General features: G+C 36.0%; 1 protein-coding gene across 1 annotated transcript in view; it reads left to right on the top strand.

Moving 5' to 3' along the window:
- The first annotated feature begins 10,813 nt into the window (after positions 1 to 10,813).
- TGM2 (transglutaminase 2) overlaps positions 10,814 to 27,439 on the top strand; it is a 107,167-nt gene continuing 90,541 nt past the window's right edge. Inside the window, 1 exon segment of the mRNA XM_053718387.1 lies at positions 10,814 to 10,901. Coding sequence (XP_053574362.1) covers positions 10,892 to 10,901 — 10 coding nt within the window. The 5' untranslated portion in view covers positions 10,814 to 10,891.

The raw sequence follows: 27,439 nt of genomic DNA, 5'->3' as shown, positions 1-27,439 counted from the left end.
CAAAATGATTTTAAAGTTTTTTTTTTTTTATTTACACTAATGATTGTTAAGCATATATCAGTGGTGGCACTGAGCAATTAACCACAGTCTATGCTGTGTGAGCCTGACACACAGGCCTGATAGAAAATTAAATTAGATTACACTAGCAAAATGATTTAAAAGTTTTGTTGTTTAAATTTACACTAATGTTAAGCAGATATGAGTGGTGGCTGGCACAGAGCAATTAACCACAGTATATGCTGTGTGAGCCTGAGACACAGGCCTGATAGAAAATGAAATTAGATTACACTAGCAAAATGATTTAAAAGTTTTTTTAAATTTTTTTTACAATAATGTTAAGCAGATATGAGTGGTGGCTGCTGGCACAGCAATTAACCACAGTATATGCTGTGTAAGCCTGACACACAGGCCTGATAGAAAATGAAATTAGATTACACTAGCAAAATGATTTAAAAGTTTTGTTGTTTAAATTTACACTAATGTTAAGCAGATATGAGTGGTGGCTGCCTGGCTGGCACAGAGCAATTAACCACAGTATATGCTGTGTGAGCCTGAGACACAGGCCTGATAGAAAATGAAATTAGATTACACTAGCAAAATGATTTAAAAGTTTTTGTTTTTAAATTTACAATAATGTTAAGCAGATATGAGTGGTGGCTGCTGGCATAGCAACTAACCACAGTATATGCTGTGTAAGCCTGACACACAGGCCTGATAGAAAATGAAATTAGATTACACTAGCAAAATGATTTAAAAGTTTTGTTGTTTAAATTTACAATAATGTTAAGCAGATATGAGTGGTGGCTGGCACAGAGCAATTAACCACAGTTTATGCTGTGTGAGCCTGAGACACAGGCCTGATAGAAAATGAAATTAGATTACACTAGCAAAATGAATTAAAAGTTGTTGTTTTTTTTTTATTTAAAATAATGTTAAGTAGATATGAGTGGTGGCTGCTGGCACAGCAATTAACCACAGACTATGCTGTGTAAGCCTGACACACAGGCCTGATAGAAAATAAAATTAGATTACACTAGCAAAATGATTTAAAAGTTTTGTTGTTTAAATTTAAAATAATATTAAGCAGATATGAGTGGTGGCTGGCACAGAGCAATTAACCACAGTATATGCTGTGTGAGCCTGAGACACAGGCCTGATAGAAAATGAAATTAGATTACACTAGCAAAATTATTTAAACGTTTTTTTAAAAAATTTAAAATAATGTTAAGCAGATATGAGTGGTGGCTGGCACAGCAATTAACCACAGTCTATGCTGTGTAAGCCTGACACACAGGCCTGATAGAAAATGAAATTAGATTACACTAGCAAAATGATTTAAAAGTTTTGTTGTTTAAATTTACAATAATGTTAAGCAGATATTAGTGGTGGCTGGCACAGAGCAATTAACCACAGTATATGCAGTGTGAGCCTGAGACACAGGCCTGATAGAAAATGAAATGAGATTACACTAGCAAAATGATTTAAAAGTTTTTTTAAAAAAATTTAAAATAATGTTAAGCAGATATGAGTGGTGGCTGCTGGCACAGCAATTAACCACAGTTTATGCTGTGTAAGCCTGACACACAGGCCTGATAGAAAATAAAATTAGATTACACTAGCAAAATGATTTTAAAGTTTTGTTGTTTAAATTTACACTAATGTTAAGCAGATATCAGTGATGGCACTAATCACTGTATATGCTGTGAGCCTCACACACAGGCTGAAAGCCAGGCAAATGCAAATAAAATTACAAATAAAAATTTAAAAAAAACGACTGAAGTTCTAGCCCTAAAAAGGGCTTTTTGGGGTGCTGTCCTTACAGCAGAGATTAGATGAGTCCTTCAGGACTGTAGTGGACACTGAATACACTAGCCTAGCTATCTATTTCCCTATAATGTCAGCAGCAGCAACACTAAACCTCCTCTCACTAAGAAAGCAAGATCGCAATGAATCTAAAATTGCTGCTGCCCAGGAGCTGGGAGGGTCTGGGAGGGAGTGTCTGCTGCTGATTGGCTCAAATGTGTCTGAAGGCTGTGAGATACAGGGTCAAAGTTTCCTCAATGATGATGAATAGGGGGCGGATCGAACATCGCATATGTTCGCCCGCAACGGCGAACGCGAACAAGCTATGTTCGCCGGGAACTGTTCTCCGGCGAACTGTTCGCGACATCACTACTCCTGATATCTACTATACACCATTTGCTAACTATTAAGTATTTTTATAGACTGCTTAGTATATTTTATTAAGACTGCTTAGTAAATTTAATGTACTCTATTATATGTAATTAAATTAAATTTTTGCATTATTGTGTTATATCGACTCATTTAAGTTGCCCAATCTGCTAGATCTTTTTTCTGGCTAGACCTTTAAGACTGAACTAATTTCTTCTTATTTATTTATTTATTACTTAGTTTATTTTTTGTTTGTTCATATTTTTATTCAAGGTAATTGATTATTTGGTTAATTTTAGGAAAGTATATTTCACCTGAGCTCTGCTTAGAGCGCCACTCTAATCCTCCTTTTTTTATAATATAACAGTGTTGGTTATGTAAAACTGGGGAAGGGTAATAAAGGGATTATCTAGCTTTTTAAACAATTTTCATGTAGATTATCCGTTCAAGTTCCAAAGTCACCTGTCAGGGTAGGTCATCAATGCTTTTATACTATCTGTCTTTACCCTGGAGAATCAAACAATTGTTTAAAGACAATTAACAGCACACCTGTGTCCACTTAATTCTGTCAAAAGACATTACGGACATTCTTAAAGATATGTTAAAGCAACATTGAAGGCAAATATAAGTTTAAGATCTTTGCTAAAACTTTCCATCTTATAAGTATACGGTATACCAGGATCTACTAATTATCTATTTATGTATTGATTAAAAAAAACTTTGAGACAGTGCAATTATAACAATTAAAAAAGGTTTATTAGAAAATATTTTTTTCTTTTTAAATATCCATACAACAAATCTCTTTATTTGCAAAAGAAAAACACAACATTCTTGCAACAATACATTTTATTTCACATCTTAGAATATAAGAACACAGACAGAGGGATAGATAGAAGGACAGATAGACAAATGGAATCCGTTTAAAGAAGCGACAGGTCAACAGTGTGACATAATAAAAGAGGGACATAAATACTGTATGAAAAGAGTGAAACCTACAAAAATTAAAATATATTTCATTGTAGTGACACGTAAAAAAAATAATTAAAAACATTTCAAAGGACTGACAGTTTCAATTGAGGAGGTTTAGGGGTCAGGAAGTCTTAAATGAGCGAGGGGGCTATGGCTAGATAGTCAAGTAGTCTTACAGTATTAGGGGGTCAAGTAGTCTTACAGGGCAATGGTGTTATGGGGTCAGGTATGTGGTTTTAAAATATGATGTATTTTTAATTAAATACTAACTAAATATAATTCTATGGTAAAAACCATTACAACTAAGTTAAGTCAAATAAACAATGACAGGGTCTCCATTGTTGCAAAGAATTTATTAAGAACCTAATGAGATATATATATGTATATATATATATATATATATATATATATATATATATATATATATATATATACTGTATATAATATATACACATACTCTAGCTACCCTAACCCCAATTTGTTCCACAGCAATAACTAAAATATTAGAATCACATAGAATTTCTCCCAAGAAAAGAAAGTAGAATACTTAGCCAAATTCTCTAATGTGGGCTTTGTCTCTCTGTCCAAGGTCAGCCATCTTTCAGCAGGAGGAGAAGCAAAGAGAGATGGCCAGTCACTGGTCTACCAGGGTGTGCCTATTATATGCCATTCAAATGCTATATGGGAGTGTCCTTTGACTAGGCAAAAAGCCTTGTCTAAACTACAAAGGTGTATCTGGGGGGAAGGGATTTCTTATATGAAATAGGTCTGGGTTGCTTTTTTTTTTTAACAGTTTGCTTTAAAAGTGACTATGTAAATATTCCAGGGATAGGGGTCAAGGTAGTCTTAAAGGAGCAAGGTTAAATATTCTTAAAGTTGCAGGAAGTTAGAAAAAAAAAAAGAAAAAAAAATGAGTTGATTCGTTCATGCAGTTAAGGCACTATAAAACCCAGAAGTTTTCTTTTGTTATTCAGACAGAGAATACCATTTGGAAAAAGTTTCCAATTGACTTCTATTGTCAGATTTGCTTGGTTCCAATGATATTCTGTGTTGAAGAGATACCTAGGTAGGCATCTGGAGCACTACATGACAGGAAATAGTGTTGCCCTCTAGTGCTCTTGCAAAAGTTTCCATATAGTGATCCAGAAATGTTCGGCTCCTAAGCATATGTCCCTGCTTTTAAACAAAAGATACCAGGAGAACTGAGAAAAATTATTATGGGTGTAAATTGGAAAGTTGATTAAAATTGCAAGCTCTATCTCAATCATGAAGTAGAAATTTGGGGTTTCATATCCCTTTAAAACTGTTTCTCTATAGGTGTAAAATTTGCACAGTTCAATAATGATCCTTGTTAGCTTATTGAATGCTGTGTAAGCCAATAAACTTGCAGACTTCTTGTCTTGTCTTATCCTTACCCCATTAACATTAAGAGATTTTTCTGCAATTTAGACATTTCCCAAAAGAGTGTGTGAAAGAATTTTCAGTAGCAAATTAATTCCAAAGGAAAATTAAAGAGCAGTGTTTGAAATAATTAATTTTTTTATTTTTTGTGATAATTCGTCCAAATTTTCATCTGTGTGCATCTGTTAAATGTATTGCTAGAATTAGAATTTGTATGTAATAATAGCAGAAACCTTTTATTAAACTATTTTAAAATATTGATCTTTTAGATGCACAAATTGTGTGCAGAGGTACGTGTAAAGGACTATTAAATGCATTAGAATAATCAAACAAACATAATAAAAAAATACAATGCAATTGCTTTTTGAATTTAAAAAAAAAAGTTGCAGGGAGTTAAGAGTTCATAATCTTAAAGGGGTAGGGATATATAGTTTTAAAGTTACAGGTGTTAGGGGTAGATAGTCTAAAGGGGATAGATTGATTTAAAGTATGTATTTTTAAAGGGGCATGGGGAATAGCGTTACATGGATTGGAAAGATAACCTTAAAAGGGTAGGGGAAGATAGTCTTATAGGGGTAAAGGCAATATTAAGTCCTTAAGGGGCAGAAGGTTAGACTTAAAAAGGCAGGGGGGCTCAGGAACTCTTAAAGGGCAGAAGTAGAGGTATATAATATTAAAGGGGTAGAGGGTCAGGTAGTCTTCAAGAGACACAGGGTTTAAGAGATCAGGTTGTCTTAAAGGACCAGTAAACACAGTAAATTTGCATAATTAATAAGGCACACTATAGGTAGTCTAATAGGAACAGGTGTTCTTAAAGTGGTAGGGTATACAGTTTTAAAGGGGCATGGGAAGGTATGCTTTAAAAGTAGGGGGAAATTGTTTTAAATGTGTAGGAGGAGTTAGCCTTAAAGGAGTAGAGGGATAGTCTTAAAGGGGCAGGGGATTAGGTAGAGAATTAGGTAGTTTTCAAGGGGAGATGGTATTTAAGGGGAAAGGGGTACATAGTATTATTTGTAACCCCCTGATACCAGACAGACAAAAAAGGAATATTAAGACCAGTGAAACACACAGTAATTGTACATCTACCACTTAACCCCTCCACATTTTAAACTATAAAACCCCAATCCCCTTTAACTATGAACCTCCCTGTTCCCTGCCCTATTAATACTAACAATACCATGTATTTTTAAAATTCTTTACCCTACCCCTATCCCTTTTAAGACTACTTAACCCCAGTCCCTTTAAGGCTACCTGATCACTTGTCCCTTTAACCACTGCTTTAAGACAACCCAACCCCTTAACCACTGCCCCATAAAGTCAAACTAACTCCCTTCCCATTAAAGAACCAGTCAACACATTAGATTTGCATAATCAACACATGCAAGATAACAAGACAATGCAATATCACTTAGTCTGAACTTCAAATGAGTAGTAGATTTTTTATAACAAATTTCAAAGTTATGTATATTTCCACTCCCCTTGTACCATGTGATAGCAATCAGCCAATCACAAATGCATATACGTATAGTCTGTGAATTCTTGCACATGCTCAGTAGGATCTGGTGACTCAAAAATTGTAAATATAAAAGACTGCGCACATTTTTTTTAAAGGAAGTAAATTGGAAAGTTGTTTAAAATGACATGCTGTATCTGAATCATGAAAATTTAATTTAACCTGAGTGTCCCTTTAAAGGGACAGTCTACACCAGAATTGTTATTGTTTAAAAAGATAGATAACGCCTTTACTACCCATTCCCCAGCTTTGCACAACCAACATTGTTATATTAATATACTTTATACCCTTAAACCTCTAGATTTCTGCATATTTCTAAGCCACTCAAGACAGCTTCTTATCACATGCTTTATTATTTGCTTTTCAAAACAGGGGAGTGCTAGTTCATGTGACCCATATAGAAAACATTGTGCTAACGCTTGTGGTTTGTGGCAGACGCTGCATTAATTGGATAAAATGCAAGTCAATAGATAATAAATAGTTGTGTGATCAGGGGGCTGTCAGAAGATGCTTAGATACAAGGTAATCACAGAGGTAAAAAGTGTATCTATATAACAATGTTGGTTATGCAAAACTGGGGAATGGGTAATAAAGAAATTATCTATCTTTTTAAACAATAACATTTTTGAGTAGACTGTCCCTTTTAAAGACTACCTAGCCATAAACCCCTGACCCTCAAGACTATCTGCTCATGCCCATTTTAAACTATCTACCTCCTACCGCTCTTGTACTATAAATACTATCTTTAGGATTACCTACCCTTGACCTTTTAAAGCTTTCTACACACCTACCCCCTGCTCATTTAAGTCTACGTGTCCCCTTTTCCTTTTAAGATTATTCCCTGACCCTTTAAGGCTTAATGACATTTTAATCATCTGCTTCTTAAAGGGATATGAAACCCAATTTATTTTTTCTTGATTCAGACAGAGCAAACAATTTCTAAACAACTTTCCAACTTCTATTATCTAATTTGTTTTGTTCTCTTGATATCCTCTGTTGAAAAGTGATGTCTACTAGGTAGACTGTGGAGCAGCAATGTACTACTGGGAGCTAATTGCTGATTGGTGGATGCAAATATATGCCTCTTCTCATTGGCTCCCCTTATGTGTTCAACTAGTTCCCAGTAGTACATTGCTTATCATTCAACAAAGGATACCAAAAGAATGAAGAAAATTTGATAATTTTTTTATTTATAAAATATTTTACCAGGAAGGATACATTGAGATTTCTCTCGTTTTCAAGTATGTCCTGGGATCACAAAACATTGCATTGATACAATAACATACAAAAACAATAATAATAATACACAATATATGCAAACATTTAACATAGAGCAGGTACGAAATATTTAATCAACCATGACAGGAGCATTCTGTTTTGAGATATGTATAGAGGGATCTCTTAAGGGATTTTAGGCTGCGGGAAGTTGTGTGAAGTGTGAGGGAGGTCATTCCATAATTGTGGTGCTCTGTAGGAAAAGGAGGATCGAGCTGCTTTCTTTTTGTAATGAGGCAAACTAAATAATATGATGGTATTGGATCGGAGGTTATAGGAGGTGGGAATAGCAGGGGAGAGCATTCTGCTCAGGTAGGGTGGGAGCTTCCCAGAAAGGCTCTTAAAGACAAGGCAGGAAAGATGGAGGGTGCGTCTGGATTCCAGCGACAACCAGTTTAGTTCTTTTAGCATGTCACAATGGTGGGTCCTGTAGTTACAGTTTAGCACAAAGCGGCAGAATGAGTTATACAATGTATTAAGTTTATTAAGGTGAGTTTGCGGAGAAGGTGCGTATACTACGTCCCCATAATCCAAGATAGGCATCAGCATTTGCTGTACAATCTTTTCCTTTACTGTAGGGCTGAGGCAAGTTTCTGTACAGGGCACCTAGTTTTGGATAAAGTTTAGAGGCAAGTTTTTCTATGTGGAGTCCAAAAGATAGATTGGGGTCTAACAACATACCCAAGTATTTAAAAGAGTGGACTGCGGTCAGTGTGCAATTGGATTTTGTTTTGATGCGAAGATGGGAATTTTGTAATTTTTGTATTTTAGGTCCCGTTCCAAAGATCATTGTGACCGTTTTGTAATATAAAATGTAAACATACATTTTAAAATCGTTTAAAATTGTATTCTCTATTTGTATCATGAAAGAAAAAAATGGTTTAATGTCCGATTATGAATACTTTCCCCCCTTACTCCATTCCTTTGAGACTATCTTACCAGCCTACCTTCTGACTTTTTAACATAACCTTACTCCCTGCCTCTTTAAAACTACCTGCCCCCTGCCCCTATAAGACTACTCCCTGTTCCTTTAAGATTACCTGTACCCTTTACCCTCTGCTCCTTTAAGATTACGTGAATTTCTACCCCCTGCCAAGGAAATACTACCTGACTGTCTGCCCATTTAAAACTGACTACCCCTGCCCTTTAAGGCTACCTGCCACCTTTACTCTTCTAACCCCCACCAATTTAAGATTATTTACAGCCTACCCATTTAAGAATATCTACCCCTGTTTATTTAAGACTGCCCACCCCTTGATCCTCTGCCCTTTGAATACTATATACTCCTTACCCGCCTCTTTAAGACAACCTGACCCCCTTACTTCCATAGCCCCTTCCCTATGTCCCTTTAATACTATTTCCACCCTACCCTTTTTACACTATCTACCAGTCTACCCATACCCATGACTACCTTACCATTTGCCTCTTTAGGACCGTCTACCACTACTACCTGCCCCTTTATGACTACCCAATCTCTTTAACTCCTGTCTCTTTAAGACTGATCACATGCCCCTTTAAGTCTATCTACCCTCTACCCTTAAAATTAACAAAACCTGACACCCTTACCCACACTAAACCCTGTTCCTTTAAGACTATATACACCCTACCTCTATAAGACTATCACCAGCACACCCCTGCCTGTTTAAGACTTATGTATCACCTTCCCCTTTAAAGCTTTCTGACCCACTAACCCCCTACCCTCTGAAGACTTTTGGACCTCCTGCCCCTTTAAGACTGCTCTGTGCACTTATAAGACTATCAAACCCCTTAACCTCCCGCCCCTTAAAATCTACCTCGCTCCCTTACTCCCTGCCCTTTTAAGACTATCATGGGAATTTTACATGATCACTCCTATGATATCTCACTCTTTTGTTAAAGTAACATTCATATCACTTCTGAAATTCATATCTTATTTCCCACTCTTTTTATTATGTCACTCCTTTGATACTAACACAAACATATACAGAAATATTTAGATCATTTGGAAAGTAACTACCTAACTCATGTAGCGCTAGATTACGAGTGGAGGGCAAATTAGAGCTTCCGCTCAAGCGATAACATTGCTAGACGGAGAATATATGTGCGCACCAGATTGCGCTCATTTTATGGGCTTGATTTATCAAGCTGCGGCAGACAGGGGCGTACATATGTTATTTTGCACTCTTGTGCAACGCCGCCTCCTGCCAGCGCACAGCCAATCACACGCGGGCAGGAGCTGTCAATCTCCTTGGTCAGATAAGTCCGGGAAGATTGAAATTCTCCACCTAAGAGGTAATAATAATAATAACTAGTATTTATATAGCACCTTTCTCCCAATGGGACTCAAAGCGCTTTTTCAGCACTCACTCTCCGAATTAACCAAATCGGCAGCTGAATAGTAACAGTTGTTATTATTACCCAATTTAATGGCACTCATTTTATCGACCTTGGAAGGACAAAGGGCGAAGCTTTTGATAAATCGACCCCTATAAGTTGAAAGTAAAAAGTTTGCGCACAAGCGAAAACCCCACATGTACATTCAAGAGCGCTAAACCTAGGTGTAAGGTAGGTATTTCACATTCCAATGCTCCACTTGTAATCTAGCACATAATTAGAAAAGTTTTATCCAACAATATTGAATATGTTATTGAAATATGAGAGAAACAATTTTAATTTTAAAAAAATATTTATAATTTAAACCCATGAGTTCCAAAGTTAGCTTCTGTCTACTTCTTATGAATTAAATGAGATAAGGCATTTTTTGCATGTGACAGAAACAGTGTCACCATGAGTAATATGTGACTTACTTTGCATGTAAAAGTCATACAGGATAAACAGCTAGACAGTGTCTAGAAAAACAAATCTCATTTGTAATTCATCTTGGCTCGTAACTTAATATTCTTTTTTATACATATACAAGTTTAGAAATAGATATAGAGATAATTAAATGGTTGCATATGTCAGGAAAACGCAACTTTCTTTCTGTATGAAAAGAAAAACTTAGAAGGTAAAATAAAGTAGCCAGGGGCAATTTAAAGAGGAATTAGTACCTGTAAAATAACTGACAGCCTCTCCCAATAGGGCTGCAGCTTTTTGGCTGTGTCCCTGAATGCTCTCCTCACACACAGGGAACCTCATGATAATCGCAGCGGTTACAGTAGACTAGAAAGCAGACATATTATGTAAGTGGTAGATTACTACATTTACAGTTTTAATCCCCAGTCAGGTAATATAAACTAACATAGGTGGTGGCGTGTAGGGTTTGTAAGTAACTGCGTTTGTTAGAACAAGAAATGAAAAGTTCATACAACTGGAAACAATCGTGTATGCTTTGTAAAACTATTTATAATGATGTGTAACCTTATTTTGCGCTTGACAATGTACTGCTGTTGTTTTTCAGCAGTAAATATATTAAACACCAGCCTCAGTACACAGTGTCACTTTGTCCGGTGAGTAAAGTTCTCCCTGCCCTTAGAGTCCCACCCCCAGGGTGTGTGCGGTAACTGTGCATATATATGAGCAGTGCTATAGTTAGGATGGAAAAGTTTCCTGCGAGGAGGAGGAGAACAGGGATCGTAGATCATGGCTGAAGGTACGAGAGTGTGGTATTTATAGAGTATGCCACCATGTGTTATAATCTGCCAGACATTGCTGTAGGGCACAGAGCAAACTGCACTAACTGAGATTTAGATATACCATACTTTAACACTGACACAATCAAATTGAACATACTATATATATATACTTGCAATAAAATAAAGGGTTATCTTCTAATTATATATATATATATATATATATATATATATATATATAGCACTTTTTTTATCTGAAATAGGACTATATATATATATATATATATATATATATATATATATATATATATATATATATATATATATATATATATATATGTTTGTGTGTGTATGTATGTATATTAATCTGTAGAGTTAATTCTACAAATTATTTATATAATTTGTGTGCATCTGTTTATATTGCTGCTTGCCCCACTGTGTATTGTTTTATGTCAGAGCACACTTTGCTCAATGTGTTCTCAGCTATTTGCATTGCTCTGTGCCTCTGTACACTGTGGACCTCTTCACAGTATATTGGACAATGTTTTAGTCCATGCGCATTGTACCACTTGCCACTTTTGCAGTATTTGGGTTAAAGTTGTTTTAAAAATAGATGCCATCATAATGTTAGTATAAACTATTTAAAGCTGTGTACATTTATCTCTCTGTGGCAGTGTTTGATATCCCCAGATAGGTTTTCAACACTATGACTAGAGCCAAATCATTATTTATTTCGGGCAGGGTTTTTTAAGGACTTCCAGGAAAAACAATAACTATAAAAAGTTATCAAATACAACATTAAATGGGGGGGGGGGGGAGGTAGAAATATATGGCATTATGACACCCATCCCTGCCCTCAAATTCCACAGAGAAGAATGTGTAACTTGTCAAACAGTAAAAAGTATATAACACACTGAGGAACAAAGGACAGGCTCAGAACACAGTGGGAGAGGCACATAGAGACAGATGAGAGACACACAGTGGACAGACAGCTATATGAAGGGAAAAACTGGGTCTGAAAATTGAATGTGCTCTGTGTGTGTAGTGTGTGCACGCAGTGTTGTTCTGAGAAATGACATATTGGAAAATTTCAATATTCCTGTCATAAATCCCACTTTCTGCTTCCAAGAGTATGAATATATGTGTCCAAAACATTTGTGCTTTTTATTCTTCTCCACCCATACCTTTTACACAGCTGTTATTACACAGAGAGCTCTGAAAGTGTACAGCACTGTTTCACAAGTCCCTATGCATCTCCTCTTACTCCTGTCTCTGAAAGCTCTAACAATGTTTTGCTCACACTGTATCTAGACATGATGTAAAACTCACATAAAGCCATCAAACAATGCTGTAACCAAAACACAAACATTGACTGGCAATCATCAACCTGGGAATTGTGAAGTTAGTCCCTTTAAACATAAAAACTCAAAAGTGAACAATACTGCAGAAAGTCTGTACTTCCCACATGTGGTAAATTACTCACTAGATTAGAAAACTAAAAACATTTTTGTTCACTGCTCCTGTGTATAATTAAAATGAGTTCAGAATACTTTAAATAGGCTAATAGCTACAGGCTTTAGCCAACCATGCCAAGGTAACACTGGTATATTACTATATATCCATTGTCATGTGAGCTGACACTCCTGCTTTTTATGTTGTAACTAGCTACAAATCAATTGGTTTATACAATTTGCAGTATTTTGAATACCTATGTTACAGATTTTGCTTTTTGAACTCTGTGGAGCATGGGACAATTTTTACACAAAAGCAAGTGGTATAAAACGTCATTGGGAAAAAGCATATTGAAGGCTAATGTAGTTAATAATTATCTCCATGTGGTAGTTGAATCCTTTTCTGGAATGGTGTTCACTTTAGGTTCCTTAACATATATATATTGTGAACATGTCCGCCTGCAGAGAGAGTACATTTTGCCCATAGTATCAGTCAGGGCACCATCCCCTTTTCAGCTGTTCCATATTTCAGGTTTTTCCAAAGCCAATGTATACACAGAAAAAAGCAGGCGTGTTATCTTATATGCCAATGCAACTATAGTGTAAGGACCTCTATATTACAATTACTTCACCATGATTTAAAGGATTATGATCCCTGGATCCTTGGCCAAAGGATGCAACTAAAATCATGTTTTTTTTTTAAATTAAAGTGTTTCAAAGTAATGTTTAACCCTTCAACAGGAGTGCTGAAGACAAATAATTTTGTTATAAACCATATTTGTGTACACAAATAACAATAACAGCTGCTTGGCCACATCCCCGGCGTTACTACATACCAGGATGGAGTCTATCACCAGATAACCCTAGGCGCCTTAACACTCATGCCGTATAATCAATAACCAAATCATTCAGAATACTTCCCTAGTTTTGCATAACCAACACATTTATAATAATACACTATTTACCTCTGTGATTACCTTGTATCTAAGCCTCTGCAAACTGCCCCCTTATTTCAGTTCTTTTGACAAACTTGCATTTTAGCCAATCAGTGCTAACTCCTAGGTAGCTTCACACGTGTGAGCTCAATGTTATCTATATGACACACATGAAATAACATCCTCTAGTGGTCAAATGCATTCAGATTAGAGGCGGCTTTCAAGGTCTAAGAAATTAGCATATGAGCCTACCTAGGTTTAGCTTTCAACTAAGAATACCAAGAGAACAAAGCAAAATTGGTGATAAAAGTAAATTGGAAAGTTATTTAACAGTATCTGGTTGGTTGTAGTGGGCAGCCATGTGTACAAAACACAGAATATAAGTGTATTGCAAAGTTTTATCATTTAGCCAGCCAGGGGGGTACCCTTGTGAGAGGAGGTGCCCCAGGCAGCATACTTACTTTGCCCAAGCACTGATTGGGGTTAAAAATAAATTCATAGATAATGTAGAACATTATAAATATTGCATATAATACTAAAGAGAGGTATAGAAGCTGACAAATCTGCATTTATTTATCCCACTAATTTAGTTTTCCTTACAACCAAGTACACTTTTAATACAACGCTGGCACATACTCTTGTAGAAATGTCTCCCATACTTAGACATCAAGCACCACTTCACCCTGAATTGAGTACCCTGGCACTGCATCTGCATTCCTTATTAACTTGCACGGCAATGTTTTAGTGTTGAAATGTGGATTATGCCATGTTGGCATTAAAACCAGCAATAGTAATATATCAGCATTAGGGAGTCAGATTTCCCATTAGGCAAAGCAAGTATGCTGCCTGTGGCACCTCCTCTCACAAGGGTACCCCCCTGACTGGCTAAATGCTGAAACTTTGCAATACACTTATATTCTTTGTTTTGTACACATGGCTGCCCACTACAACCAGTACGAGGGAATATATAGGCTGTTCTTAAAGGGACTGTAAAGTCCAAAATAAACTTTCATGATTCAAATAGGACATGCCATTTTAAACAACTTTCCAATTTTGCTTTGTTCTCTTGGTATTCTTAGTTGAAAGCTAAACCTAGGTAGGCTCATATGCTAATTTCTTAGACCTTGAAAGCCACCTCTAATCTGAATGCATTTTACCACTAGAGGGTGTTAGTTCATGTGTGTCATATAGATAACATTGAGCTCACGCATGTGAAGTTACCTAGGAGTTAGCACTGATTGGCTAAAATGCAAAATAACTGAAATAAGGGGGCAGTTTGCAGAGGCTTAGATACAAGGTAATCACAGAGGTAAATAGTGTATTATTATTATAACTGTGTTGGTTATGCAAAACTAGGGAATGGGTAATAAAGGGATTATCTATCTTTTTAAACAACAAAAAAATCTGGTGTTGACTGTCCCTTTAAATGGACATAAAATTCAAATTTGAAATATGTAGAAATTAATTTTAAAAGGACAGTAAACACCTTGAGAATTTATATCAAATATTTAGTTACTGTATGTGTAATGAAACAACTTTGCTATACACTTTCATTATTTATTTTGGCTCCCTTTCCATGTAATATAGTGCTGAAAACTGAGGATTTTCTAATTTTCATTAATTTAAATGCACCCTACTGACTTTTCAAGGATAACCCTGCTACACATCTTTCCTTAATTGGCTTCAACTGCTAACATTTGCAAAACAGCATACTTTATAATAATGTTATGACCATGGCTAAGCTTGTCTGCAGACTAAATACCAGATTCGCTCTTCCAAATAAGGCAAATAGTAAGTGGAGTTTGGCTTTTGCAGATGCTAATTTATTTTAAGAATAGTAAAAATTGGCTGATATGTTATTTAATAGCTGCACAACAGTAATGTCTTACAAGGTTTGTTGTCCCTTTAAAAGTGACTAAAAGCACATGGGCATGTATCCTGTAGATAGAAGAGCATGATTTAAAGGGACAGTAAACATTGGTTAACAGATTACATAATTCTGCACTATTTGCAGAATTTATGTAACATAAGGATTGACCTTTTTTTCTAAATGCCTAATTTGGCCTCTAAAACTATACTTACCTTGTGTGTAAAGTCATCCTCTTATACATTGCAGTTTTTTTAACTAGCGCTTCCTGGGCTCACTGTCTAATCACAGCGAGCCCAATTGCATCATTCAACTACATGTAGCGGTAGGCTGACCATATTGCCGCTTTAAGAAGGAACACATATGAAAAATACATATGTGAGGGTTCTTATACAAAACCATTTCTTTAAACAGCCCTGAAAACAACCCTGACATATGTATTTTTCATATGTGTCCCTTTTTAAAGCGGCAATATGGTCAGCCTATGTAGCGGGCTCCCCCGCTAGGTAAAGCATCTGACAGCTGTATGTAACGTGTTACTGTCCCTTTAAGTGCATCCCCAGTACAAAAGACGTGTGTTAACATTTCTCTGAAGCATTTTCCTAAAAAGTATATTGCATTTCAAATTGTATTTTTATGCAGATATACAGACTAAAAAGACATGGAGTGTCAAATAAAAACATTCTTATGGACTATGTAAATATAATCCAGCTTTTGGAGCATGTCAGGGCCCAGGGACACAGGCAGAGACTACTTATGGGCAGGACAGCTGGGAAAGAAGCTGTTCTGATTGCTGCTGTCACATGACAGCTTGTCGCTGCATCCATGCCTAAGCAGCAGAGTCCTGGGTGGTGTTGCTAGAAGCTGACGACACAGCAGCACTCTTTTGTGCATAGCACTGTTCACACTTCAATAGAACACCACACTATAAACAGCCAAAAGTAGCCCTTTAAATACACAGTCATGAATTTGCTTCCACCACGAGCACCACATATTTCACATCTACAGAATTCAAACCTTGCTGCAGTACCTAGTTTTTTACACTGCCAGCCCTGTGGCCTTGTTTCCATTGAGGCGGTAAAGTTTGGAAACTTACGGTAAAATCATCTAGCTCCATTAAAGTCTATGGTGATTTTTAATGTTACAACCAGTTTCTAAACTTTACCACCTCAATAGAAACTAGGCCACAGTCTAAAAGCTAATGCCTAGTTTCCATTGAGGCGGTAAAGTTTGGAAACTTGCGGTAAAATCATCTAGCTCCATTAAAGTCTATGGTGATTTTTAATGTTACAACCAGTTTCTAAACTTTACCACCTCAATGGAAACTAGGCCACAGTCTAAAAGCTAATGCCTAGTTTCCATTGATGTGGTAAAGTTTGGAAACTTACGGTAAAATCATCTAGCTCCATTAAAGTCTATGGTGATTTTTAATGTTACAACCAGTTTCTAAACTTTACCACCTCAATGGAAACTAGTCTAAAAGCTAATGCCTAGTTTCCATTGATGTGGTAAAGTTTGGAAACTGGTGATAAAAACATTTATCTCCATTATAGTTTATGGAGAATTGTTATGGTATCACCAGTTTCCAAACTTTACCACCTCAATGGAAACCAGGCCTTAGCTTTTAGACTGTGTTTACACAATATATTCTAACCTAATCATAGAATTATGTTTGAAAAAAACATGAAATGTAAAGATTAATTATTAAGCTAAATATACCACAAACAGTCCAAATGGTTCAAGTACCCCTAGGTGTCATTCACACAATATGGATGTCCACAGCTATTTTTAGTAGCTACTTGTGGCTGTGTTTTGTGTCAGAAGTCAAGGTGTTGATTGTTGAAAAAGGAGCCCTGCTGTGTAATTGCCATGTTCAGGCAAAATTGTGAAGCACATGCAAAGACAGATGGGACTGATTTGAACTGCTGTTAGATGTAAAGCAGATTTCCTTATAGGGGTATGAAACAGTACTCCTTTAGTTAAAAAAAAAAGTCAAATCAAAGTAATCAAAAAAAAGAAACAGTTTGTTAAATAAAAACAGCAAACAACTAACTTGTTTTATTGCAAAATGAGCACTTAGAAGTTCTCAGTGTAGCCATTGCCTACAACTAGATAAGAGAACTGACATGCTGAGAACTTAAAGGGATATGAAACCCCAAAAAGTTATTTTGAGCTAGCTGAACACATTTGGTGAGCCCATAGCTCGAGAAATATATATGCAACCACCAATCATCAGCTAGCTCCCAGATGTGCTGCTCCTTCAACAAAGGATACCAAGAGAATCAAGAAAATTAGATAATAGAAGTAAACTGGAAAGTTGTTTAAAATTGCATTCGGAATCTAAATCATGAAAGTTTAATTTTGACTTTACTGTCCCTTTAAGGCTGTAAATTCTGTTATTGATTCCTATACTTCAAACTCCCCCCATTGTTTTCTATATATGGTAGGAACAATTAGCTCAATGCAATAGGCAGGAAGCAGTTTCTGCACTTCGTGAGCTCTTACACTTTGGTGGTAGGGTGTCTGTGACATCATGAGCCAGCTTCCACAGTAGAACACGATGTATAATGTGCACTGCTTCATATCGTCACAGAGCAAAGACACAGCATAAAGTTTTATTGTAATTGGTAGTGGATTTATTAAAATATATACAGATATGCATATATATGCCTATTTTTTCCAAATACTATGGGCTAGATTACAAGTGTCACGCTAACTGTTGCGCATGTGCAATATCGTGTTTTGTGGTCGTTGGAAATAGCGTGCATATTACAAGTTGAAAGTGATCTCGAGAGTGCAATCAGATTTTACGCTTGTTGAGTTAGCGAGACTGAGATCCCCGTATAAAGGGTAGTGCGCTAAAAAGGGTAGTTGCACTAAACATAACATACATTCAAAATTACAGTTACACTCATATAAACACTATCTGATAAAAATGATTCATATATATATTTTAAAAAAGGCAAAGCTATATAGTAAATGACAAGGTGTTTGACTGCAAACAGCTATAATGTATATATATATGTTAAGGGTAAAGTCCGAATCCAGGTAATACTAGGATTACCCGGTAAAACGGACATTACCCAGTGGCTGTGGGTAAAGCCTGATGTACAGATCATAAATCAGGCTTTTCTCGGGTAATCCTAGGTTTACCCAAACGCAAAGCTATATAGTAAATGACAAGGTGTTTGACTGCAAACAGCTATAATGTATATATATATGTTAAGGGTAAAGTCCGAATCCAGGTAATACTAGGATTACCCGGTAAAACGGACATTACCCAGTGGCTGTGGGTAAAGCCTGATGTACAGATCATAAATCAGGCTTTTCTCGGGTAATCCTAGGTTTACCCAAACGCTTCTGGCTAAAGCTAATCACAGCGCTCAGACCAGCTTACTGTGTTAGTAATACTGTTCAAAGTACATATAAAAATGTTTCAGGTATTTTTTTCCTAGTTTTAATGTAAGCTGTTACTCAGTGGTGTTCTCCTGGCTGTGTGCACTTTGTTGTTGGTGTAACAAATATCGGACTTGAGCGATGTGATTAGCTTTATCCAGAAGCATTTGGGTAATCCTAGGATTACCCAGGTAAAGCTGATATATGATTTTACATCAGGCTTTACCCGCAGTCACTGGGTAATGTCCGCGTTTTACCTGGGTAATCCTAGGATTACCTGGATATCGGACTTTAACCGCAACATATACAACATATACATATCTAAATATGTGACAGGTATAGGTATATATATATATATATTTATTTATTTATATATATATATATATATATATATAGAGAGAGAGAGAGAGAGAGAGAGAGAAATATATATATTCAATAAAAATTACATTATCCTGTATGTGAAGAACATTGGAATGTGAACTATTCATAGCTCCTGTTGGGTTATCATGCGAGGTGTTAGTTTTTTTTTCTTCTGCATTTTTTTCTTCTGCCCTTTCCATTGACTTATTTGGGAAGAATAAATTAACGAGATTGCAATATTTGGTTAGTGGGTGTCGGTTTTCACTCACATGCACAGTTTTACTTTCAAATTGTAATACACACACTACCCGACACATGCAAAAAGCTTACTTCTAGCAAAGTATTTGCTCAAGCGATAGGTTTAAATAGTGCACCACTTGTAATCTGGCCCTATATATTTATAATAAGTATAAGGCATATTTCTAATAAAACTTTTTTGTAGGTAGTGAATTTATATAAAAATAATTGTGTGTGTGTGTGTATATATATATATATATATTTATATATCCATGCATAAAATAGATTTATAACTTTTTTCTGTAGGTATTATGTAATGGCAGAACACTTCTTTAGCCTGCTGTGTGTGATGCTAGGCTGCTCATTTGCATAGGGGAGAATGGATGCTGATTCTCTATGTGTTGCATGCACCTCTCTCTTCCGTGCATACTAAATTTACAGCCAATTTGTCAACTGTTTGTGCGTGCTTGCCCCCCCCCCACGCTTGCGTCCCTAAAATGTAAACTCTCGCCCCTGAGCACCCAATAGTGCATGCATTTGTGTACCAGCAAGTGGGTTGTCATTGGCTGTGAGTGGTTTGCAGTGTGAAAGGCTGCATTAGAAAGTGAGTAGTGTTTGCAAACTTTATAAATGATTAAATATACTTTCATGCATTCATTTAAATACTTTTTTTTCCACATACAGTATTTACTACAAAGTATATTCAGTTGTACGTGTTCATCTCAGCCAGTTTCATGGCACTTTAAGAAGATCAGGTATATGAAAGGGGTGGGAATGAAAAGGGGTCATCAGTGTATTTGTGTGTGTAGGTGTCTATGTATGTACGTGTTAAAGGGACAGTATGCTATGAAACAGTTTTCCCTTAATGTGTTTCCTATGATTTGTTATATGAGCTGCAGAGTATAAAATGTATGAGAAATTGATTCTTTAAGTTTATTTTTGTATATTATATAGTTGGTTTTGTTGTTTTAAACTACCACCCATTAAAATAGGTTGTTCTTGCAGGGAAATCAAATCTCTTTATTTTATCACTTTGTGTTTGTATGCATGCTTCTTTATATTATCTCTGTTTGTGTACCACAACCCCAAAATTTACATTTTATTACTTATATCTTCTAAGCCCTACTGGGAGTGTAATTTCTTCTGTTGACTATGTTTACACAGCTTCTTTAGAGCATATATACTTAAAGGGATAGTTAACACCACAAATGTTATTGTTTAAAAAGATAGATAATCCCTATATTTACCATTCCAGAGTTTTGCATAACCGACACTGTTATATAAATATACTTTTTACCTCTATTATTACCTTGTATCTAAGCTTCTGCAGACTGCCTCCTTATCTCAGATCTTTTGACAGACTTGCATTTCAGGCAATTAGTGCTGACTCTTATATAACTCCATGTGCATGAGCACAATGTTATTTATATGAAACGCGTGAACTTACACTCTCTAGCTGTGAAAAACTGTAAAATCCATTATGATAAGAGGCGACCTTCAAGGGCTTAGAAATTAGCATATGAGCCTACCTAAGTTTAGCTTTCAACTAAGAACACCAAGAGAACAAAGCAAATTTGATGATAAAAGTAAATTAGAAAGTTGTTTAAAATTGCATGCCCTATCTGAATAATGAAAGTTTAATTTGTATTTTCCTATCCCTTTAAATATAGAAACTTTCAGTATAGGTAGTGATACCACAGATAAAAACAGTTATTTCAAATGCTGATATAAAGGCAAATGTGCTATTTATATAAAAAGGATCATTGGGAACAAATTACATAGGAAAAAAGTAGGGTAAATTGTTCCTTTAAGCCTTTTATGTAAAGTTTACATTGAAGTGCATAGCAAATAGATAAATAAACAAACTTAATCATTGCACTATATTATCCGACATGGATTATTTTAGTGCAAGCCCTATTATCTAAGATAAATTAGGCATCAAGGCTATCCAACATGAATACTGTAACATGCACAGCACTACCACATGCATGATAAATATTAAAGGGACAGTCTTTTTTATTTATTTTTAAAATAGATCATGCCTTTTCTACCCATTCCCCAGCTTTTCATAACCAACATTGTTATATTAGTATACTTTATAACCTCAAAGATTGCCTGTTTCTAAGCCCTTTATCTCAGTGCTTTTTTAAAACGTATTTTACAATCTTGCACTACAGCCAGACAGTGCTTGTTCATGTTTGCCATATAGATAACATTGTGCTCACTCTCATGGAGAATGATAATAGTTCACAAGAACCAGCACTAATTGCCTAAAATGCAACATTGTAAAAAGTTTAAAAAAAAAAAAAAAAAAAAAGAACTGAAATAAGTTGGAATTCTTCTGCAGAAGTTTAGCTACAAGGTAATCACAGAGGTAATAAGTATATTAATATAACTGTGTTGGTTATGCAAAACTGGTGAATGGGTAATAAAGAGGGATTATCTATCTTTTTAAACAATAATAATTTCCAAGTAGACTGCCCCTTTAATTAACCATTGACTTGTAATTTGACCACAAAAATGCAATGTGTGGATTGTGCTCATCCTCTTCACGTCACTTGCATTGGCCTATTGCCTAAATGTCAGGTATAAATAACAAAGTTGTTTGAAACTGAGCCTATACTTAGTTTTCAGCCAACCTTAACAAAGTGCAAAGTCAGCTAACATGGTCCAGGTTAGTTTCATTTTTTTAAAAGTTTGATTTCTTTAGAGTATCTGTAATTTGTCCCATCATTTTCCTTAACTTTAATCAACCACATCCAACTATTTCAATTAACATTTGTTGTGACCTGAAACTACCATGAGAATTTCTCCATCTCCAAACACTACCTATATTCCCTGTATTAAAGGTTTGAATGGCCTGGGATGATGGATGCCTTCTATCTATAAAGCTACGAGGTTAAAACTGAAATGTGCATGGGTGAATTTGAATTTTAAATTGGTACATTTTTCCAATAAACTTCCATTAGCAAAAATGCTTTTAGCAAATGTTATAACTGTGTTTAAATAGCATATGCACATATGCTCTGAGTTCCGTTCACCTTCTCAGAAGGGAGTCAGCAATGGCTTGTATGACATTAAATGAATTCTTCACAAACACAATACACCCCTCCACCAGCTCTGTGAGCTTGAATACATGGGGGAAAAAAAGAAGCCAAAATCCCTTTAAAGGGACAGTAAAGGCATAATAAAAATTTCAGGATTCAGATAAAGTGTGCAGTTTTAAAGAACGTTCCAATTTACTTATATTAACAAATTTGCTTTTTTCTCTTGGTATAAATTTTTTAAAGAGAAAATACAGACAGGCTCACAGGAGCTCAGGAGTGTGCACGTGTCTTTAGAACTCTATGGCAGCAGTGTTTGCAACAATGTAAACACTACTAGAAACAGTATTGAAAAACACTGCTGCCATAGGGTTCTAAAGACACATGCACACTCCTGAGCTCCTATTAGCCTGCCTAGATGTACTCTTCAACAACGGATAACAAGAGAACAAAGCAAATTTGATAACAGAAGTAAATTGGAAAGTTGTTTAAAATTGCTCGCTCTGTTCGAAACAAAAAAGTTTAATTTTGACTTTACTTTCCCTTTAAAAGCAGCTCATGAATTATTGAGCCTATACTTTCTGCTGGAAATGGGAAAGGAATGTTCATGTGTCATCTCAATCCAGGGCAGGTGTCTTCTTCTGGCTGACATTAAGAGATATTATGGCCAAAATGTTCTTTGTGGAATTTTAAATTTTTTGTTATTTTAAAACAATGTTCCAGTCTGAAATACATGTTACTGTTAACTAGTAGAGCTGTGATTGTTGTACTTATCAGTCAGGAAACAAGGGTGCAATTGAGCACAGCCATAACATATTAGTTTTAATATCAGTTTAATATATTTAGCTTAATATTTGTCATGTAAGTATTGGGGGGTTTTTAGATGTTGCTATATCACATGCATGATAGAAAAAAAATGTATTTCATATCCATTTAACCACTACAAAATAAACACTAATCCCTTTATTACCTATTCCCTAGTTTTGCATAACCAACACAGTTATATAAATACACTTTTTACCTAAGTGATTACCTTGTATCTAAGCCTCTGCAAACTGCCCCCCTTATTTCAGTTCTATTGACAGACTTGCATTTTAGCCAATCAGTGCTGGCTCATAGGAACTCCACGTGCGTGAGCACAGTGTTATCTATATGACACACATGAACTAACACCCTCTAGTGGTGAAACATTGTCAAAATTCCCTGAGAGAAGAGGCAGCCTTTAAGGGCTTAGAAATTAGCATATGAACCTTCTAGGTTTAGCTTTTAATTAAGAATACCAAGAGAACAAAGCAAAATTGGTGATGAAATTAAATTGGAAAATTGTTTAAAATTACATGCCCTATCATGAAAGTTTATTTTGGACTAGACTGTCCCTTTAACACATTTCTGGCCTTAGTAATCTACATGTGCTATTAAAGCATGCCTGTTTCTTACACAGCATGGTATATTGAGGGACATGAAACCCACATTTTTTATTTTATGATTCATATAGAGCATGCAATTTTAAATAACGTTTCAAATTATTTCTATTATCTAATGTTTTAGTTCTCTTTGTTTACTTAGTTGAAAAGGCTGCCTATGTAGGCTCAGAAACTACTGATTGGCATCTGTACATATATGCTTCTTGTCATTGGCTTTTAGCTATCTCCCTGTAGTGCATTATTACTGCTTATTCAACAAAGGATACCAAGCGAATGAAGCAAATTATATAAGAGAAGTAAATTGGAAAGTTGTTTAAAATTGTATTCTCTAGCTAGATCTGGCTTTTACTGAGAGACAAACGTATCTGAATATAATAATGATGTATAATTTCCAAAGCCCTGACTAACATAACCTGCTAACACATTAGCTACCAACCTAGTTAATTAGATAAAGGTACTTTCAAAACACAAAAACTAGAGTGTGTGTAAAGTGAATTTGAATCATTTACTTTATTTTGGTAAGCTAACCTACGACTATTTATAAAATTGGACTCCATCACGGCAGAATTGGTAGTCTAAAGTAAAAGTACATCCCGAGACTCCTAGATTATATTTTAAAAATATAAGAATTATTCTATCTGAAAGGTATACTGGGATCCAGTCTTGGTAATAGCGGACAAGTTAAATTTTGATTGTACATAAAAAGGTAGTTTGGTTCAAAGTATAAACAAGCTGGACATAGGTAGATTTGGCACATAGAATACACATAAAACAGGGCTTAAATCTATTAAGGGGTACTGAAGACCCAGGTAATACCTGTTTTTTTTGATACAGGTCTTGCACTTGTTTGAGAATTGAAAGGATTGCTGTGAGTTTAAAGGGAAGGAAATAGAGAGAAAAGAAGGAAACATAAAGGGAAACAAACAGAAAGAAAAATAACAAAGCTACTAGACAAGATATCTCAAATTGTATTTAGGACAGACTAGACCAGTTCATTATTGTTAAGGCCTGCAAACGTGAAATAATTCCTATCCAATCTCACAAAATTAATATAAACTAAGGCAATAAGTCACTTTTTTTTTTTTTTTTTTTTTTTTTTCCCTCCCCCCACACGCCCTCACTCAATACCTTCACATTCACTTTCACCTTCCTCTCCCTTGGCCTTCCCCCCCCCCCCCCCTTTTTTTTTTTTTTTTTTTTTTTTTTTTTTTCCCCCCCACATTTTGCACTTCCAGGTAGGGGGCATTGTCCCCCACCTTGTATAGAACACAATTAACACATGGATAAATTTTTACACGCTCACATTAAGACTCCCTCACCAGCCATGGCGGCAAGACACAGAGATAGGAAAAATAAAAATACTACAGAAACTCAAGTGGACATTCACCCAGCTTCTATTAACCCTCTATACAACAAAGAAGTACCAGATACTCAAATCCTAGTAGCTAGTATTACAGAAGCACTTGCTCCAAGATTTGACTCTCTGAAGCTTGAGATTAAGCAAGACATTTTCTCTCTTACCAATGAAATTCGACAATTTTCAAATAGGCTTGAAGAAGCAGAACAAAGAGTGTCAGACTTGGAGGATGTCAGTACAACCTATAAAACCAAACTAGAAGCCACAGATAGAACACTGTCCAAAATGCAAGCCAAAATTGAAGACCTAGAGAACCGCTCTAGGCGGAATAATATAAGAATAATAGGAGTCCCTGAGGGGAAACAGTCTGAAGACCTGGGAAAATTCATATCAGAAACCCTAGTGCAATTACTAGGACTCCCTCCTTCATACCCTTTAATACTGGTCGAAAGGGCCCATAGGATAGGGCGTCAAGTAGAGGAAGGCAGGGGGAAGGCTAGAGCAAGACCAATTATAGCAAAACTGTTAAATTATCAGGATAAAATCACTATGTTTCAGTATTATCGGAAAAACCAGCCAATCTCCCTGGGGGATGCCAACATACTCCTATTTCAAGATTTCTCCGCTGAAACAGCGGGGAAAAGGAAAGAGCTATCCCCTATTTGTACAAAGTTGATTAAGGGGGGATACCGTGCCACTATAATATATCCGGCAAAACTGAAGGTCACAGTTGATGGTGAAGTTCATTTTTTTGAGTCTGCCAGAGAAGCAGAAAAATTCACAGAAGAACTAGATAAACATGTTAATAGATAATAGAAGATTTAGTTTCTTCTGGTTGCAATTTTTTTCGTTTCTCTCTTTTATTTTTTACTTTAGAAAATGTTACTCCCTGCATGAAACAAGGTATAAGGGTCATCAAGGGGCCATGCGGGGCCCCAGGAGGTTTTCCCGCACTTGGGTGGTATTTAATTTCGGAACCCTCCCCGGAATCCGAGCAGCTGGGGATGGGGACTTCTGTATTGTCATTTTGGGGTTGTTTGTTTGGGTGTTTTTTTTTTTGTTTTTTTTTTTGTTTGTTTTTTTTTGTTGTTTTTTTTTTTTTTCTCTTTCCCCTTTCCCTCTCCCTCTCCTCTCTCCCCCTGCCCCCATACCGACTAATATTATAAGAAAATGGAAGGATGTAAGATAGTTTCGTGGAATGTGGGTGGGATCTCTACCCCTATCAAGCGAAAAACCATACTGACTCAATTAAGAAAATTTCAAACAGATATTGGATTTATCCAAGAAACGCACCTGTCCCTGGAAGAATCCCGCAAACTCAAAGCTTCCTGGGTCAGGGACGTATTTTTCTCACCTAGTGTCGGGAAAAAAAGGGGGGTAGCTATTTTAATAGGGAAAAGGGTTCAGCTTGAAGTTGTGCACTGTGAGCCGGATCCGGGTGGAAGATATGTTCTATTAAAGGTTAGAATCGCTCGAGAAATGTATACTTTATGTAATATTTATGGCCCCAATTCCTTTGATTTAGAATTCTGGGACAAACTACAATCGAAAATTCTTCTATACACCGAAGGGTATTTAATTTTGGGTGGGGATTTCAACATGGCACCCCAATGCCCGCTAGACAGACTTCGAGATAGCACGAAACAGAAAAGACAAAAAAAGGACAACTTAGAATTTAAAATGCTTAATAAAATAAAACAAAATTTAACAATACGTGACATATGGAGAAGTCAGAACCCAGATGTCCAGGAATTTACCTGTCTCTCAAAAGCACATAAGACTCTCTCACGTATTGATTTATTTTTGACAGATGAGCGATTGGGTTCACTAAGGATTCAGGCGAGCATTGCTCCCATTCTCCTATCAGACCATGCCCCCATAACTCTGGCTATACAGCCTAAACAAACAAGATCTAAGGTTCTGCGCTTTCACTTTCCATATTTTTTAGCTCCTGACATGAAGTTTAAAACCTGTCTTAGGTCAAAATATGAGGAATTTCTACGGTTCAATTCGGATTACATAGATCACCCCGCCTTGTTCTGGGAGACCGCTAAAGCGGTTCTCAGAGGCGAAATTACTGCTTTTAATATAGTTCTATCTAAAAAGTTGAGGTCAAAGGAAAAAGAAATTCAAAAAGTATTATCTAATTCATACAACAAATTTCTGTTGCAGAAAAACTCTTTAAACTGGGCCAAATATGTACAAGCTAAAGAAGCAAGAGATACATTTATTTTGACCCAACAAGCACAAAAAGATTTAAGATTACAAGCAAAGCTATATAGATTCGGCAACAAGTCTGGAAAGATGTTGGCCAGGCTAGTTAAGAATGAAAAAAAGCAGTCATATATTGAAGAGATTGTAAACAAGGATAAGCGAACCTCGAATCCAGATGAGATTGCATCTGCATTTGTGGAGTACTATCAGGATATATATTCCTGTAAAGGATACGACAGTGATAAATCTGCAGAATTTTGGGACAAAATCGTG

Source organism: Bombina bombina, chromosome 1 (genome assembly GCF_027579735.1).
Source record: "Bombina bombina isolate aBomBom1 chromosome 1, aBomBom1.pri, whole genome shotgun sequence".
NCBI lineage: Eukaryota > Metazoa > Chordata > Amphibia > Anura > Bombinatoridae > Bombina > Bombina bombina.
This window is presented reverse-complemented; position numbering and strand designations above follow the sequence as displayed.